Below are 14,437 nucleotides of genomic sequence, written 5' to 3'. Positions count from 1 at the left end.
TTACCATGTGAGGAAGCTCATTCCATGGTTGAACTCTGTTAGCCAGTGATTGCCTATATTGGCTGAAAACCAGTGAATAATTAGGTGAATAACTTCCATTCTTCTGGATCTCAGTCTGCCTTCTGCAACACAAGGTACATTTCATATCACATGGAAAAAACTAAGTGTTCACCCTAAGTCTTTTCAGGTAAAATATTCAGTTTCTTTAATCATTCTTACTTAATCCTTCCAGACTTTATAAATCTGGCCAGCCCCTTCTGAAGTGCTATAATTTGTTAGCCCTCTGTACTGTGACCAGCAGAGCCAAACAAAGATTTCCAGGTCTAGCCAGACCCGTGGAAGATAGTATCATAAAACTAGTTCCTCTCATTTTTACATACCTTCTGCCCACACAGCCTGAGATAACATTAGTTTCATTAGCAGTCATTTTTCATGATTGCTTGTATTTAGTTTACAGTCAAGGTAAATGTCAAAAATGCTTTCTATGAAAGAAAAAAAGCAGCTTGTGACATCCAGAAACTGGCCTGGTGGTACTATCAGGTCAAAATTCTATAGAGAGACCTAGAGTCCAGATCCTATTTCTAATAATATTCTCCAATAAAAGAAACCAGGGCTCTTTGGAGAAATGGCTGGTTCTAGAGATGGGGCAGAAACATACAAGCTGCATCTGGATCATCCTATAGAGCTCCCAATGGCTGAAGCTGGAATAATTTGAGCAACAAAATAAACAATGTAGCACTGGATTATAACCCAAAGAATAAATAAATATCCATAAATCCATATTTATATAAATAAATCATGAAAGAGAAGGAAAAAAGGGAGGGAGGGAGACAAATCCCCCATACAAAGAATTCCAAGTAATTTATGTAGATATCCCCTTCTCAAGGAGGTGGAATATAACTCAATCCCTTTATAAGTGTGGATTATGTTTAGTGACTTACTTCCAAAGAATACAGTATGAGAGAGGAAATTAACTTTACAGCAAAGAAACCTGTCAAATGTTGTTACTTTAGCCAAGTTATTACTGATAAATGATGTTGCTAGCATGTACCTTTGATATAAAACATTGAGAAAAGTTCTTTACCTCTGTGGTTTTCATCCAAAAAAAATCTATAACCCTAATCTAATCATGATAAAAAATCATCAGGCAAGCCCAAATTGAGGAACATTCTGCAAAATCATCAAGATCATCAAATACATCTTAAAGCCCAAGGAGATGTCACAGCTCAATATAATTGTGGTGTCCTGGACGGGGTCCTAGGACAGAAAAAGAATATTAGGGAAGAACTAGTGAAATACAAATAAAATAGGAAATTTAGTTCATAATGTAGTAGTACTGGTTCATTAGTGACGACAAATGTACCATACTAATGTAAGATGATAATAGGAAAAAAATGGGTCAGCGGTATAGAAGAACTCTGCACTATCCTATTCTAAAATAAAAAGTTTAAAGTAGAGAAAAAAAAAACATTCTATATGAAGAGCAGAGGAGCTTGAGGCATAGATACTCAATTACTGTCCATTTTGTCACCTTGTAAAGAAATAGTTGGGGAGCAATATAAGAGGTTGTGCTGCCTGTTCTTTCTCCTCAGCCTTAAGCCCTCTGAAAAATAACTGGTTATAAGTTGAGCTATATGAGCTCAGTATACACCCTAAACTGGGAAAGTGATTGAGTAGTTACCATAATATCACTGTCTGAATTGGTGGGGTTTTTGTTTTGTTTTATTTTGAATGATCTCTTGACTGATCTAATCAAATGATTTTGAATAGGGCAAAAAAATACATATTTATTTCTCCTGCTCAACTCCATTTTGGCCATTTCTCTTTTTTTAACTTACATTTTGATATCATAAAACTGCTTTTGAATTAGTTATATTTCCTACTGTACCTTTGTCCTATTGCAATGACAGCTCTGTGAGTCAGTTTGTTCAGCAGTGTGTCTCCAAGCTCAATTAATTTTTGTTAAATGAATGAATAAATGAATGATGAAAAATAAATTTTTCTGTACACTAATGGCATGATTTGGGGCAAAAACTGGGGGGACTTTAATAGAACATGTTATCTAAAAGGCTTAAGATGAACTGCTCTAAAACCAGAATCCCCTTTCTGGCAAATGTCCTTATTTTTAATATTTTTAATAATTCAATGTAGCATGTGAACTCAATTAGAAGAAAGGAAACTATTTATAATTAACTTATTTGGGAAGGCTAATAGTTATATTGAGTAACACTAAAAAGTTCATCTTTAATGCAATGAAATTTTTATGACAACCATGTTTGATGACAACTGGTTGGACAATTTTTTAGGCTAAAGCTATGTTTTCTTGCTTTATGGCATTGAACTTCTGAGCTTCAATCATTTGCCCACAGGTTGTAAGCAAGAACTGTTTTCTAAGGAAAATCATGACCCTGTGTCTCTACCTTCAGGTAATGGATTAGGCATCTTCTTGGGTATCTGTCTGGTCATTTTTATAAGAGAACATTTACCCTACCCTCCAACCAGTTGATTTTTTAAGCTTAGGGACCCATCTTTCATTAGCAAAATAAAATATTTTTAATTTAGGAATTTATTAGACTTATAACCTCATATTCTCTGTAACCAGTTATTATATAGAACTCAGTGTATAAAACAGTATTTGTAGAAGACATCCTTAAGCTATGCAGTACATTTATTCTTTAATATTAGTGACTTGTAACCTGGGGTTCATGGGCTTACACTCCCCCCTCTAAAATTATACACAAAGTGATGAGTGTGTGTATACACAACATCTAGTAAAAGGTCTGTAGCTTTATCAGAACTTCAAAGTGTCCCATAGAATGTCAGTCCCCCTCACTTAATTCAAAGTTTACTCTTGGATCAAGTCAAACCATCAGACAGCTGCATACTTGTTCAATATTATTTTTGCTGCTTTTAGTATTGTTTATATTTAATTGCATTTGGGTGTGCTGGCATCAACCTGCATTAAGAGGAATCTGTCATTGTCAGGATACTTGAAAACAGTGCTGTGCACCATGGTAGCCATTATGAAACCCTATGCGACCAACTTCTGTTGGATCTTAGTCCTAGGAAAAGCTGGGCTTCTCCCAAACATGTTCGGTTTTTCTTATCAGCATTGTGAATCTTGAAACTGCTCATGACTCCCTCTTCACTTACAGAAGCAGAAAACTCAGACCAAGTTTACAGCTACCCTTTATCAAAGGTATAGGTTTTAATGACATTTTAAAGCATTTAAAAGTATTAATTTAAACTAAAACCGCATAATATTAGCTTCCTGTCTTCATTTCCCATCATCCCAATTTCCTCACCTACTTCATGTTGCCCTATTGTTTGATATATTTCTTTAAAGCTTCATATCCTTTTTGGAATAAGATGTGAGAAATAGTAAATAGGAAACCTAAAAACCAACTGAGCTAACACCTAAAGACAAAAATTCTATCAAACTGCATTTTACTAAAATAAAATGTCTTACTGTCCTTCTGTTTGTTACTCCTTTTTTAAAAAGGAAGACAATAAAAATGAGAAAAAATCTTAGTCCTTAATGCATAGAAAAATACTTTAATGTATAGGTTAGCTTGGTGATGAAATGCACATATCAGAAACCACACAGTACATTGCATCAAATTAAATACTACTTTTTAGGACAATACTGGCATTCGTTTTGGCACAATTTTAAAGTCAATATGATGTATAAGACACTTTATAAAATTGGTTACAATTATAATTCATTGACTGTTGCTTTTAAAAATGTCACATTTGCATTTTAAGTAAAGTTTTCTTTAAAACTGCTTTACAGAGATGCCCTCTAAGTAAAAAATTATTAACAAATTATATGAAAAGATGGAAATGATCATTCAGTGGTCATTAAGCAATTACACATCAACAAAAATATAATCTTCATCAATATTAAAGGATTAGAAATAACATTTTTGATAAATGCTATAGGAACTATTTGACCTCATAAGTAGGGACAGTTAGCCTTTCAGGTTAGTGACAATTGCTTGACATATTTTCTCTGTTGTCTCTTAAATGTAAAAGTCACGCTTTGTAAAATCCAATCCTATGAAGTTACAGAGGAGAAATTGTTAATATTTATTCTGACTCTTAGGGTTCCCTCCTTTTAAATAACTTTATTGAAAGAATTAATTTCAAAAGGATAAATACATGTCCAATGTTTAACAATGTCTTCAACAAATGTAATGTGAATAATTAGTTAAATGGTTTTCTGATGAACCACTTGTATTCATGGGGAAAAAGAAGATAATAATTTTAGGGATCAAAATGTATTATAGTCTCAGATCATATAAAATCAAGTGTTTGTACATCAGAGCTCCCTTGGTTTCTACATAATATAAAATCAGTAAAAATGGAAGTTAAAGCTGATCGTGTTAGGAAAAAATATGGCAAGTTTGCTAGCTTGTTGGATAAACTTGAAAAATCAAAATGATTAAATATTTAACTTTTAAGAAGCCAAACTGCTATTCTCTTAAGTATACATTTAAATTACCTCCTGTTATCTTCTGTGGAAAATTATACTTCAGAGGTATCACCTGTCTTCTGCCCATTCCATGAGATCTTGAAAGCAAGCAGTCTACATACATATTCCAGAAATCCTGAGCTATGCTTAAGAAGACATTGTACTGTCTAGGCCGCCGGGATTTTTGCAAGAACAACATGAAATTCCAGAAAGCATCCACATTGTGCTCTATCTTGAGTTCCTTGAGATCTATCAATGTCAAAGAGCAAGCCTTCCAGCACTGATGATCAATGTCTTCCTCAATCCCTGGGCTGATGCTGGCAAGCACTCCCTTTTGAAATTCAAAATCTGCATTAATCAGATTGATCAGCACCATGCACCCCAGTGGTAGGCAGACCCATCTTCTTGTGGCAAAATCCATATTCTATACAGAAAAAAACAAAAAATAAGGGGATGCATTTTTAACTTAAAAAAACTATTCAATTAATCAGTGATCTCTTTAAACCTAAAAAATTATAAATAACATGTATTCGTTTTTGATCCAGCCAAATTTGCCTACTATGTATTTGTTGGTTTTCCTCTCAGTTGCTAACTCTCAAACTGTCCTTTGAAAGGATGGTACAATTACAATTTGTTTAACAACGTCAATTTGTTTAACAGCGTTCTGGTGAACAGTCTTCAGGAGCCACTGAAATCCGACACAAGTTTAGGAAGGTGCTATGGCTGTATTTCATCAAACACGTCTAGAGCTGGTAGAAACCTTAAAAAGCATGTGCTCTGACCTTCTCCCTTTACAGATTAGAAAACTCTCAGTGACATGGCTCAGGAAATTCTCCGATCTGTCTCCCTAGCCAAGACTCCTACCACAACACATTTCAACTAAGTGTATCAAAATGCAGCCCATTATATGTGTAGCCATCAGAAAAAGTTTACCCAAATGATCTTGGATACTCAAGCACCGTTTTAAGTTTTAAGTTACCGATACTGAATTTTTTTTCATTTTTATTCACTAAAAAATATGTATTGATGCCCCGTGGATCCCTGGCTTCTCTCAGGTGATTCGGGAGCTGGATGGAGATTAACAAACCAGAAGGCAATAAAGGTGATATAAACTAATATGGCATGTTGCAGGACTAATGATAGCAAAATCTTGGCATTTTCCAATGGCTCTTTGCACAAGTTTCCATGCCAATTGGTCAGTCGTTCAGTAAATCAGCCTAAACGCACTTAGGTGGAAGTCAAGGACTGCAGGCATTGGGAATGTCCCTGGCGCAAACTTGACAGCCAGGTGAAGACAGACCTAGAAGATGAGACTCACCTCCTTCCCCGTGTACCGCCGTCTGCCGCTTGCCCCCCCCCCCCCCCAAATTAGGATGAAGAGACAAACGAAACGAATTTAAATTTAGGTTATTAAGGTCGATTCACGTCGTCGAAAAGTGTGCAGATTACCCAAATTAACCACTTTATGAAGATCTAAATGGGAGGGGCTGGTTAGGACAGGAGAATTCCCCCCCCGACACACACACCGGTAACTTTCAGGTGACGCTCCGCGACCAGTGCCTTCCTCTGGGTGGGGTCACCTGGACGCAGAAGAGGGAGCCCGCGCGGCAATGAAGTATTCCTCGTCCGCCCAAAGCGCGTGTCCTGGCTCAGTGTCCTGCGTGGGCTTCACTCGCTGGGGGAACGCGGGCTGCTCCTGCCTGGGAGGGACAAGAGTTCTCAGCGCGGGCTTGGGACGACCTCCGGCCCTCTAAGCTCTCACCTCCTGTTTGTCCGAACCCACCGCTTGAACAAGCGAAAGACGGGAAGCCGCGCGACCCCGGCGCCCGGAGTTCACCCAGCTGAGCTGTGTCGGCCGCGCCACGCTCCTGGCGGAGAGGCTCGGGGTCTCCCAAAGCGGCGCTGTGGCTTCTTCTGCGGCTGCCGGGACGCCGGACTCAGCCCCACAGGCAAAACTGGACTTCTTTTCTAGGGACAGAGTGAGGGGGCAGAGAGTGGGTGGGCACGCTCCCGAGGCCCCGCCCTCACCTTGCCCACCTTCCCAGCGCAGAGACCCGCCGGGCCAGCGCGTCCCGCACTACTGCCTGGGTCGCTGTTCCCGCCTCTCTTGTCTGTCCCTAAGTTTCTTCAAGTTAGGGAGGCTAAGTGTCTTCCCCTCTCCTTTCTCACTTTTCTTCCTTCCCTCCTTGAGGTGATGGATCATGGGCAGTAGTCTATACATACACAAGCGATCTCTTCCCTCTACCCACCCAGCCAACATGCTCTATTCAATCCAGAGAAAAACTTTGAAAATGTGTTGATTTGTATGAGTTCTTTATATATTTTGGGTATTAGCACTTTATGAAAGGTATTTATAAATATATTCTCCCATTTGGTTGGTCGTAGGTTTGTTTTGTTGTCGGTTTAAGGTGATTTTAATAAAAATAATGTATGACTTGAGGAACATGTTAGCTTAGTTATGATAGGGTTTGTTTTGGATATGATAAATTAAGTGGATTAGTTAACTGGACCAACTATTAAATCTAAACTTCTACATGAATTTATCATAGCTCTTTTAAAATATATTGTGTGCTTTTGAGTTTAACCACCGTATTTTCTTTTTGCCACGATGGAGATATCACCTCACATCTGTCAGAATGGCCATTATCAATAAGACAAGAAATAGCAAGTTTTGGAAAGGTTGTAGAGTAAAGGGAACCCTTGTACATGGCAGGTGGGAATGTAAATGGGTACAGCTACTATGGAAAACAGTATGGCGTTTCCTAAAAAAAAAAAATTAACAAAAGAGCTATATCATCTGACCCAGCAATCTCTCTTCTGGGCATCTACCCCCCAAAATTTGAAAAGACTTGTTTGTAAAGATATATGTACCCCTATGTTCATTGCAGCATTAGTCATAGCTAAGACATGGAAGCAACCTAAGTGTCCTTCGATAGGTGATGAGATAAAGAAGATGTGGAACACATATACAATAGAATATACTCAGCCTTAAAAAATAATGAGAAATTGCCATTGCACCAACATTTATGGATCTTGAGGATATCAAGTGAAATAAGTCAGATGAAAAATGATAAGAACAATATTATTTCATTCATATGGGATATAAAACAGAAAGCAACAAACAAACTAACAAAAACAAACAGGCACACACAATAGTATGGGGGCTATCAGAGGGAAAATGGTAGGAGACTAGGCTTTGGATGGTGAGCATACAATGCAATATACAAATGATGTGTTATAGAATTGTATACCTAAAGCTTATATTGGATTGGCCAAAAAGTTTGCTTGTTTTTTTCCATAAGATGGCTCTAGTAGTTTAGTTATCTTGAACTTTATTCAAAACAATTTTGTTATATTGCTTTGGGACAAGTTGTCGTATCAGTGCATTTTTTAAAAAACTTATCAAAATTGGTGAATTTTTGTGTAGCCATTTTAATATTGAAGGTGGAAGAAAATATGACATTTTCAGCATATTATGCTTTACTATTTCAAGAAAGGTAAAAATGCAACTGAAACACAAAAAATTTTGTGCAGTATATGGAGACGGTGCTGTGACTGATCAAATGTGTCAAAAGTGGTTTGCAAAGTTTCGTGCTAGAGATTTCTCATTGGACGATGCTCCATGGTCAGGCAGACCAGCTGAAGTTGATAGCTATGAAATCGAGACATCAGTTGAGAACAATCAATGTGATACCATGCAGAACATAGCCAACATAATCAAAATATCCAAATCAGTAAAGTTATTGGTGAAAATAAGAAGTGCCTTTTATTTTATGGAAAAAAAAAATAAGGACTTTTTGGCCAACCCAATATAATGTCATTAACCAATGTTACCCCAATAAATATAATTTTAAAAGAAAATATGGTTGATACACACACTCATTGAAATGTTATTTTTAAATTATCTTCACCAGAATCAATATACTCATCACTATCCTGTCATGATCATCCTGTTCCCAGTATATTCCCACTGTCCATAGACTCCATTGCTCAGTTATATCATAAAGCATTCTTTTTCTTGGTCACTTTAGGCCCTCACCCAGTTTCAGAGTCCCTTCCAATTAATTTAGCCTCACTTCTGCAATTAGGCATTAATTTTCACTACATTATTGGGCATCTATTTCTATTTGTCATCTACTACTATATATGTTGTACTTTTTTCCATGAGAACATGTGATATTCCCTGTGAGTGACAAAAATACTACATTTCATGTTTTTCTGTTGACTGGCATATTATACAATGGGCACTCAATAAATATTTTTAGCTGATTTTTATTTCATATTCATGATATTCTTTCCATTCAGGAAATTTTATCAGCTTCCCACAAGACACATCCAAGCCTTTCAGAACCCTAGTGTTCCCTGTGAAGATTTCCTGCTTTAGCCAGGCCAGTGAGCTATTTATTTGCCCCCATGCTTCCTGCCTTCCAACCACTTAGCTGTGGTTCTGTCATACTTGCGTTTATCTCATTTCTCCGGGAAATACTGCCATCATCACACCCCACAGAATTCAGAAAAGCACGCCACACACAGCAGGAACATGTTGACTGACTAATGCTGAATATCTACAAACAGAAAACAATTTCAATTCATTGACTTTTTGACTCATTATAATGAAAGGCATTAATTTAAAACATTTACCATTGCAATTGCCTCTAGTAAACCTTAATAACAATGTATTTATCAAAGAGAGATTAAATGACCGTGGGGAGAAAGACAGCAGGAAATGAAGATGAAACAAATAAGTACCCTGCAGAGAAAACAAGCTCTCCGTGACTGCTGACTAATTGAAGGAAAAGAAAGCATTATTTATTTATTCTTTTCAGGAACACAGGAGACAGTGATGAACAAAATAATGTCTCTGAGATAAGAGAAAAAGAAAAGGTTCAGGAGAGAAGCTGAAAAAGATTATTGCCCCAAAGGGCCATTAGTATAAAATATTTTGTTGTCACTTTTTAAAGAAAATAGTAATAAATCAAAATTTATCTTTATTTTAGCTAAACCATAGAAAGTGTATAAACATCATGTATTCTAGGATCCTCATTATGCCTGTTTGCATTTTTTAGTGGTTTCTTTAAGGATCAAAATAGATATCCTTAATTTTTCATAGGCTATTTAGGGTTAATATTAAATCAAATCATGTAAAATGTAGAAATCTTGCAAGGTATGACTGAATTTAATAACCATTCCATCCTTTTTGCTATAGTTGTCAAAAGCATTACATCAACATACATTATAAACCTATGCTACAATACACATTATACATTAAAACATTTTTTAGTCTGAAGAACTTCGGTAATTTCTTGTAGTACATGCACACTGTCAACATATTTTTATCTTTTATTTTTCTTCATCTGCAAATGTATTTTTCATCTTCACTCTTGGAAGATCATTTTTACTGGATATAGAATCTGAGTTGATGTGGCTTTGTCTAGAACTTTCATTTTTTTATTTTTACAGTTTCTATTTCTCTGTTATATTTTCTATATTTCCTTTATGGAATACATATTTTCCTTTACATCCTTGAATATATTTATAGTAACTGTTTTAAATCTTTGTCTGCTAATTCCAACATCTGGAGCATCTCCAGGTTGATTTCTGTTTATTGTCAGCCCTCAAAAATCAGTCACATTTTCATGTTTTTTTTATTATTAAGTAATTTTAGGTTGTATCCTTGACATTGTAAATGTTATTTTGTAAAGACCCTGGATCCTGTAATACTCTTCCAAAGAATATTAGCTTTTTTTTCCTTTGGTTGGTTGTTATGCTTTAGCGTGCTGTTGACTTGATTAGGCAGCAGCTCAAATACTAGGTCACTTCTTTTAGGCTGGGCTTGGCTGCTTAGAGCAAGAGATCTATAAAAAGAATTGGAGGATTACCTTCTCTGGATCCCTCCTTCCTTGGATTTTCTCCCTATTTTCCAGCAACTGTACTTATTCCAAACTGTTTTCCCATTCTTCAAGTCAGAAAACCTGGTGTTTTGTATCAGAACTTTAGCCAACCTGTAAGGAGCAGGCTAAGGCTAGAAACTGTGAAAATAGTAATCTGAGTGCTTCCCTTCTTACAAATGTCTAGCACACTTCAGAATCTGCTTACTTTTGGTCATTCTCCAATACCTCCAGCTGTTTGTTCTATCTCTTTCACTTAGAGTTTATCCTTGTTATATGTAGAAGGATCAGTCTGACAAGAGCAACTCATAATCAGAACTCCTTTATAGACCTCATTTTGTAAGTTAAGAAAATTGAGGCCTAAGGTGTTTCCTTGTTCATGAGAAATTTATTGGAATTGGGATTTGCCACTATGAGAGCTGAGTTTTTGTAATAGTATAGAGGTTACTGAACTAAGTGGAGTGACACCCCATCAGTCAAAATTCTATATTATAAAGTATTGTAAAAGAAATGTCATAACTTTTCATAACTTTCTGAGAATGTGGCTAGCAAAGTGCTGAAAATAGAAGTTCCTAAAAAATATGTTTACTGAGGACATATCTAAAAAATGTTTGAAATTAGCATACATACATATTTAAACTGATGATCTAATATGAATATTTCAAAAGATAAAATAGTATACATAAAACAAACAATAATTACCTCTCTGGATGATAAAATTTGGGGGGTCTTTTTTCATTTGTTTGTAATATTTTGAGCCTGCTTTATTTTGCAATAAGAAAAAAAGTGTTTTAAAAATAAAATAAATCCTCAAAATATTTCATTCATATTAAACTATGTAAGCACTTCCTAACATCTTACCTTCAGGCTTATCTTTTTCTTTTTCCTTTTGTGATTATGAATATGTGAAAGCAGAGAAAAGAGCACAGATTAAATTGTTATTAAACAATTTTAAATATATGCATGGGTGGGCAAAAGTAGGTTTACAATTGTTTGTATGAAAATAATACAATAATTAATAAATAATAATACAAGAAAATAAACTCTGTGTTTTGCATACTCACAACTGTAAACTGACATCTGCCCACACCTGTATAAAGAAAAGAACACACACTGAGAGTCAGCTCTCTTTCTAATTTTAATTCATTAAGAATATAAGTGTAGGAGGAGGTAAGATGGCGGAGGAGTGAGGAGAGGTTGCGGTTTTAGGCTCCGGAGACCCGTCTGCAGTTTGGTCTAATTGCAGACAGAACATCTCAGTGAGCAGCTGGACATTGGCGGGAGTTGAGCCAAGGCACTGCTGGATTAGAGAAAATCCACCTGGGAACAACCTGTTTAGTGAGGATAGCAGAGAAAAAGGGGACGAAACGGGATTCCTGACTGGGGCGGCTGCCCGAGCTGTGGCGGGAAGCACACAAAGGATTTTTGGCGACCACAGGCTACCCCAGAGAGGAGTCAGGCGGAGAGCGGATCTCTGCCCGCTGGCAGAGACGGGACTCGACCAAGTGGCATTGGCGCTGAAGGACAGGAGACAGCGTGCTACCGGGCAAGTGAGAACATAATTCTCCTTTATATTTTTCTCTAGTGGATGGTGGAGACGGGAGGAAAGTTTGGGTGGGGTAGGCCGTTCTGGAGGAGCCCAGGCGCAGGGGCGCGCTAATCCACTCCTCAACCCTACCATTGGGTCGCGGGGGCGCACATAGGGAAGTGCTCTCATTCACTGGCCCAGGTGCGCGGGGCCGTGAGTCCAGGCGTCCCTCGGACATTCCCCAACGGACATAAGATCAGTGCCCCAACGGGCACAGGGAGGGCCCACTGAACACGCAGAGGACTGTGCACAGACACCCCCAGACAGCTCCCGTGGGCGTAGGGCCCCAGGCCGGAAAGCAGACCACTAGCGCAGGCTCTGTTTGTGCCCGCCCAGACGGGTGAGGGAAGGCGGGCGGCTGCAGCACGGGAACAGCGAGAGGCGGCGACCCACGGACGCTCGATTCCACTGAGCGCAAGTGTCCCTGGCCCTGCCCTAAGAGGCGAGAGACCAACTCCCGGAGCTCGGCTCAGCGGGACTGAGGGCACGGGGCAGCGTGCGAGCGTGAAAGCACCTCAGCCCGGGGTCAGTGGGAGCTCTCTGGCCGCCTGTGCGGGCAGGGTCACCTTGGCGCAAACGGGGAACCGCCGCGGCCCAGCGAAAGAAGGAGCCCATCCCGGGGAAAGCGCTCGGGCCGTCCGCGCGGGCAGGGTCACCTCAGCGCGAACGGGGAACTGCCGCGCCCCAGCGAAAGAAGGAGCCAATCCAGGGGAAAGCGCTCGGGCCGTCCGCGCGGGCAGGGTCACCTCGGCGCGAACGGGGAACTGCCGCGCCCCAGCGAAAGAAGGAGCCAATCCCGGGGAAAGCGCTCGGGCCGTCCGCGCGGGCAGGGTCACCTCGGCGCGAACGGGGAACTGCCGCGCCCCAGCGAAAGAAGGAGCCAATCCCGGGGAAAGCGCTCGGGCCGTCCGCGCGGGCAGGGTCACCTCGGCGCGAACGGGGAACTGCCGCGCCCCAGCGAAAGAAGGAGCCAATCCCGGGGAAAGCGCTCGGGCCGTCCGCGCGGGCAGGGTCACCTCGGCGCGAACGGGGAACTGCCGCGCCCCAGCGAAAGAAGGAGCCAATCCCGGGGAAAGCGCTCGGGCCGCCCGCGCGGACAGAGACACCTTGGCACGAACGGGGAACCACCGCGGCCCGGCAGCAGTGGGCTCCAACCGTGGGGCAAACTCTCGGGCCGTCAGAGCGCGCAGGGGCTTACGCGCAAGGGCACCTCAACTGGCTACAGCGGGCAGCAAGGTAGCGCGCCGCGCCGGCAATTGCGGGCGCGCACCATAGCGGCAACCGGGTGCGCACACCAGTCCGGCAAAAGAACAAGAACCTCTGACCTGCCACACTAGACCAGCTGCGGACCCAGAAAAAGAAGGCAACACACCAAGGCTAAAACGCAGTAAAAACATCGTTTTTTTTTTCTCCAAATTTTTTCTCCCAAATTTTTTCTCCCTTGTTCTTTCTTTCTTCTTAATAATTTCTTTTCTTTCCTTCTTTCTTTATTCTTTTCCTGGGGTTTTTTTTTGGGGGGGGTTTTGGGGGGTATATATATATATATATATATATATTTTTTTTTTTTTGGTTCAATTTTTTTTCTCTCTCTCTTTTATCTTTCTTCTGTATTCTTTCTTTTCTATCTTTCTTTGTTCCTTTCTTGCTAACCTTTTGGGGTTTTTTGGGGGGGGTTGTGGTAAATTTTTTATTTTCTTCTCTTTCTCTCTTTCTTCTTTTCTTTCTCCTATTTTCTTGGGGATTTTTTGGGGGAGTGTTTTTCCTCCACCTCTTCCAATAATAACAAACTTTATCTCTAACGTGTTGCATATAACCTCTCCTTCTCATCCTTTCTCTTTAATAGTGGTTTATTCGTTTGTGTGTCTAGCTTAGCCCCCCTATTACTTTAAATAATACAATATAATTACTATATAAACCCAAATACAATACAATCCCACTTTCTTACTATACTAAGTATTTTTCTATCCTTTTCTTCTATTTTTCTTAACATACAATGTAAATATTACTAACTGGCTTGCACAGTCTCAACTATTATTAATCTATCATCCCCTCTATCAAAAATTATATTTTTCCTCCCCAAAAACAACTCGTATCTATTCTTCTTATAGTATAAAAGCTCAAATCTCTTTACATTTATATTAATACGGGCTAGTTGGCTAACGATAGCAGGATAGAGTGGGGGATACTTTCTGAGGGTGTGGGTCTCCTGCCTGGGCTGTGTGTTTATGTCTTTAACAGCATATCCACAAAAGAACTCAAGACAAAGCAGATAGAGTGACTCTCAACCAAGTAGCCAGAAGGAAGATCCTATCAAAGAACATCTGAAATATAACCGAACAGCATAAACAAACGACATAAAGGGTAACTTAAGACCATCAGGCTCAGGATATCAAAGAGACTGCACCACTGAAACTCCCAGACCTTCGATAAAGAATATTACACCACAAAGGAGGGAAGTCAAAGCAGACTACCCCCCCCAATAAATAA

The 14,437-nt window shown here is 39.5% G+C and overlaps 1 protein-coding gene across 1 annotated transcript; it reads right to left on the bottom strand.

The window, feature by feature from the left end:
- Positions 1–4,475: 4,475 nt before the first annotated feature.
- FAM237B (family with sequence similarity 237 member B) lies at positions 4,476–4,895 on the bottom strand. Its single transcript, XM_090287865.1, has one exon. The coding sequence runs from the start codon at positions 4,893–4,895 to the stop codon at positions 4,476–4,478; it is 420 nt and encodes a 139-aa protein (XP_090143991.1).
- Between the last annotated feature and the right edge of the window lie 9,542 nt (positions 4,896–14,437).

This window comes from Furipterus horrens, unplaced genomic scaffold, assembly GCF_987537825.1.
Source record: "Furipterus horrens unplaced genomic scaffold, mFurHor1.1.pri manual_scaffold_9, whole genome shotgun sequence".
Taxonomy (NCBI): domain Eukaryota; kingdom Metazoa; phylum Chordata; class Mammalia; order Chiroptera; family Furipteridae; genus Furipterus; species Furipterus horrens.
The sequence above is the reverse complement of the archived record's forward strand: the minus strand, read 5'-3'. Positions and strand labels throughout refer to the sequence as shown.

Bases quoted from the DNA above. Each gene is read 5' to 3' on its own strand.
- FAM237B (XM_090287865.1), bottom strand. From the start codon at position 4,895: ATGGATTTTGCCACAAGAAGATGGGTCTGCCTACCACTGGGGTGCATG.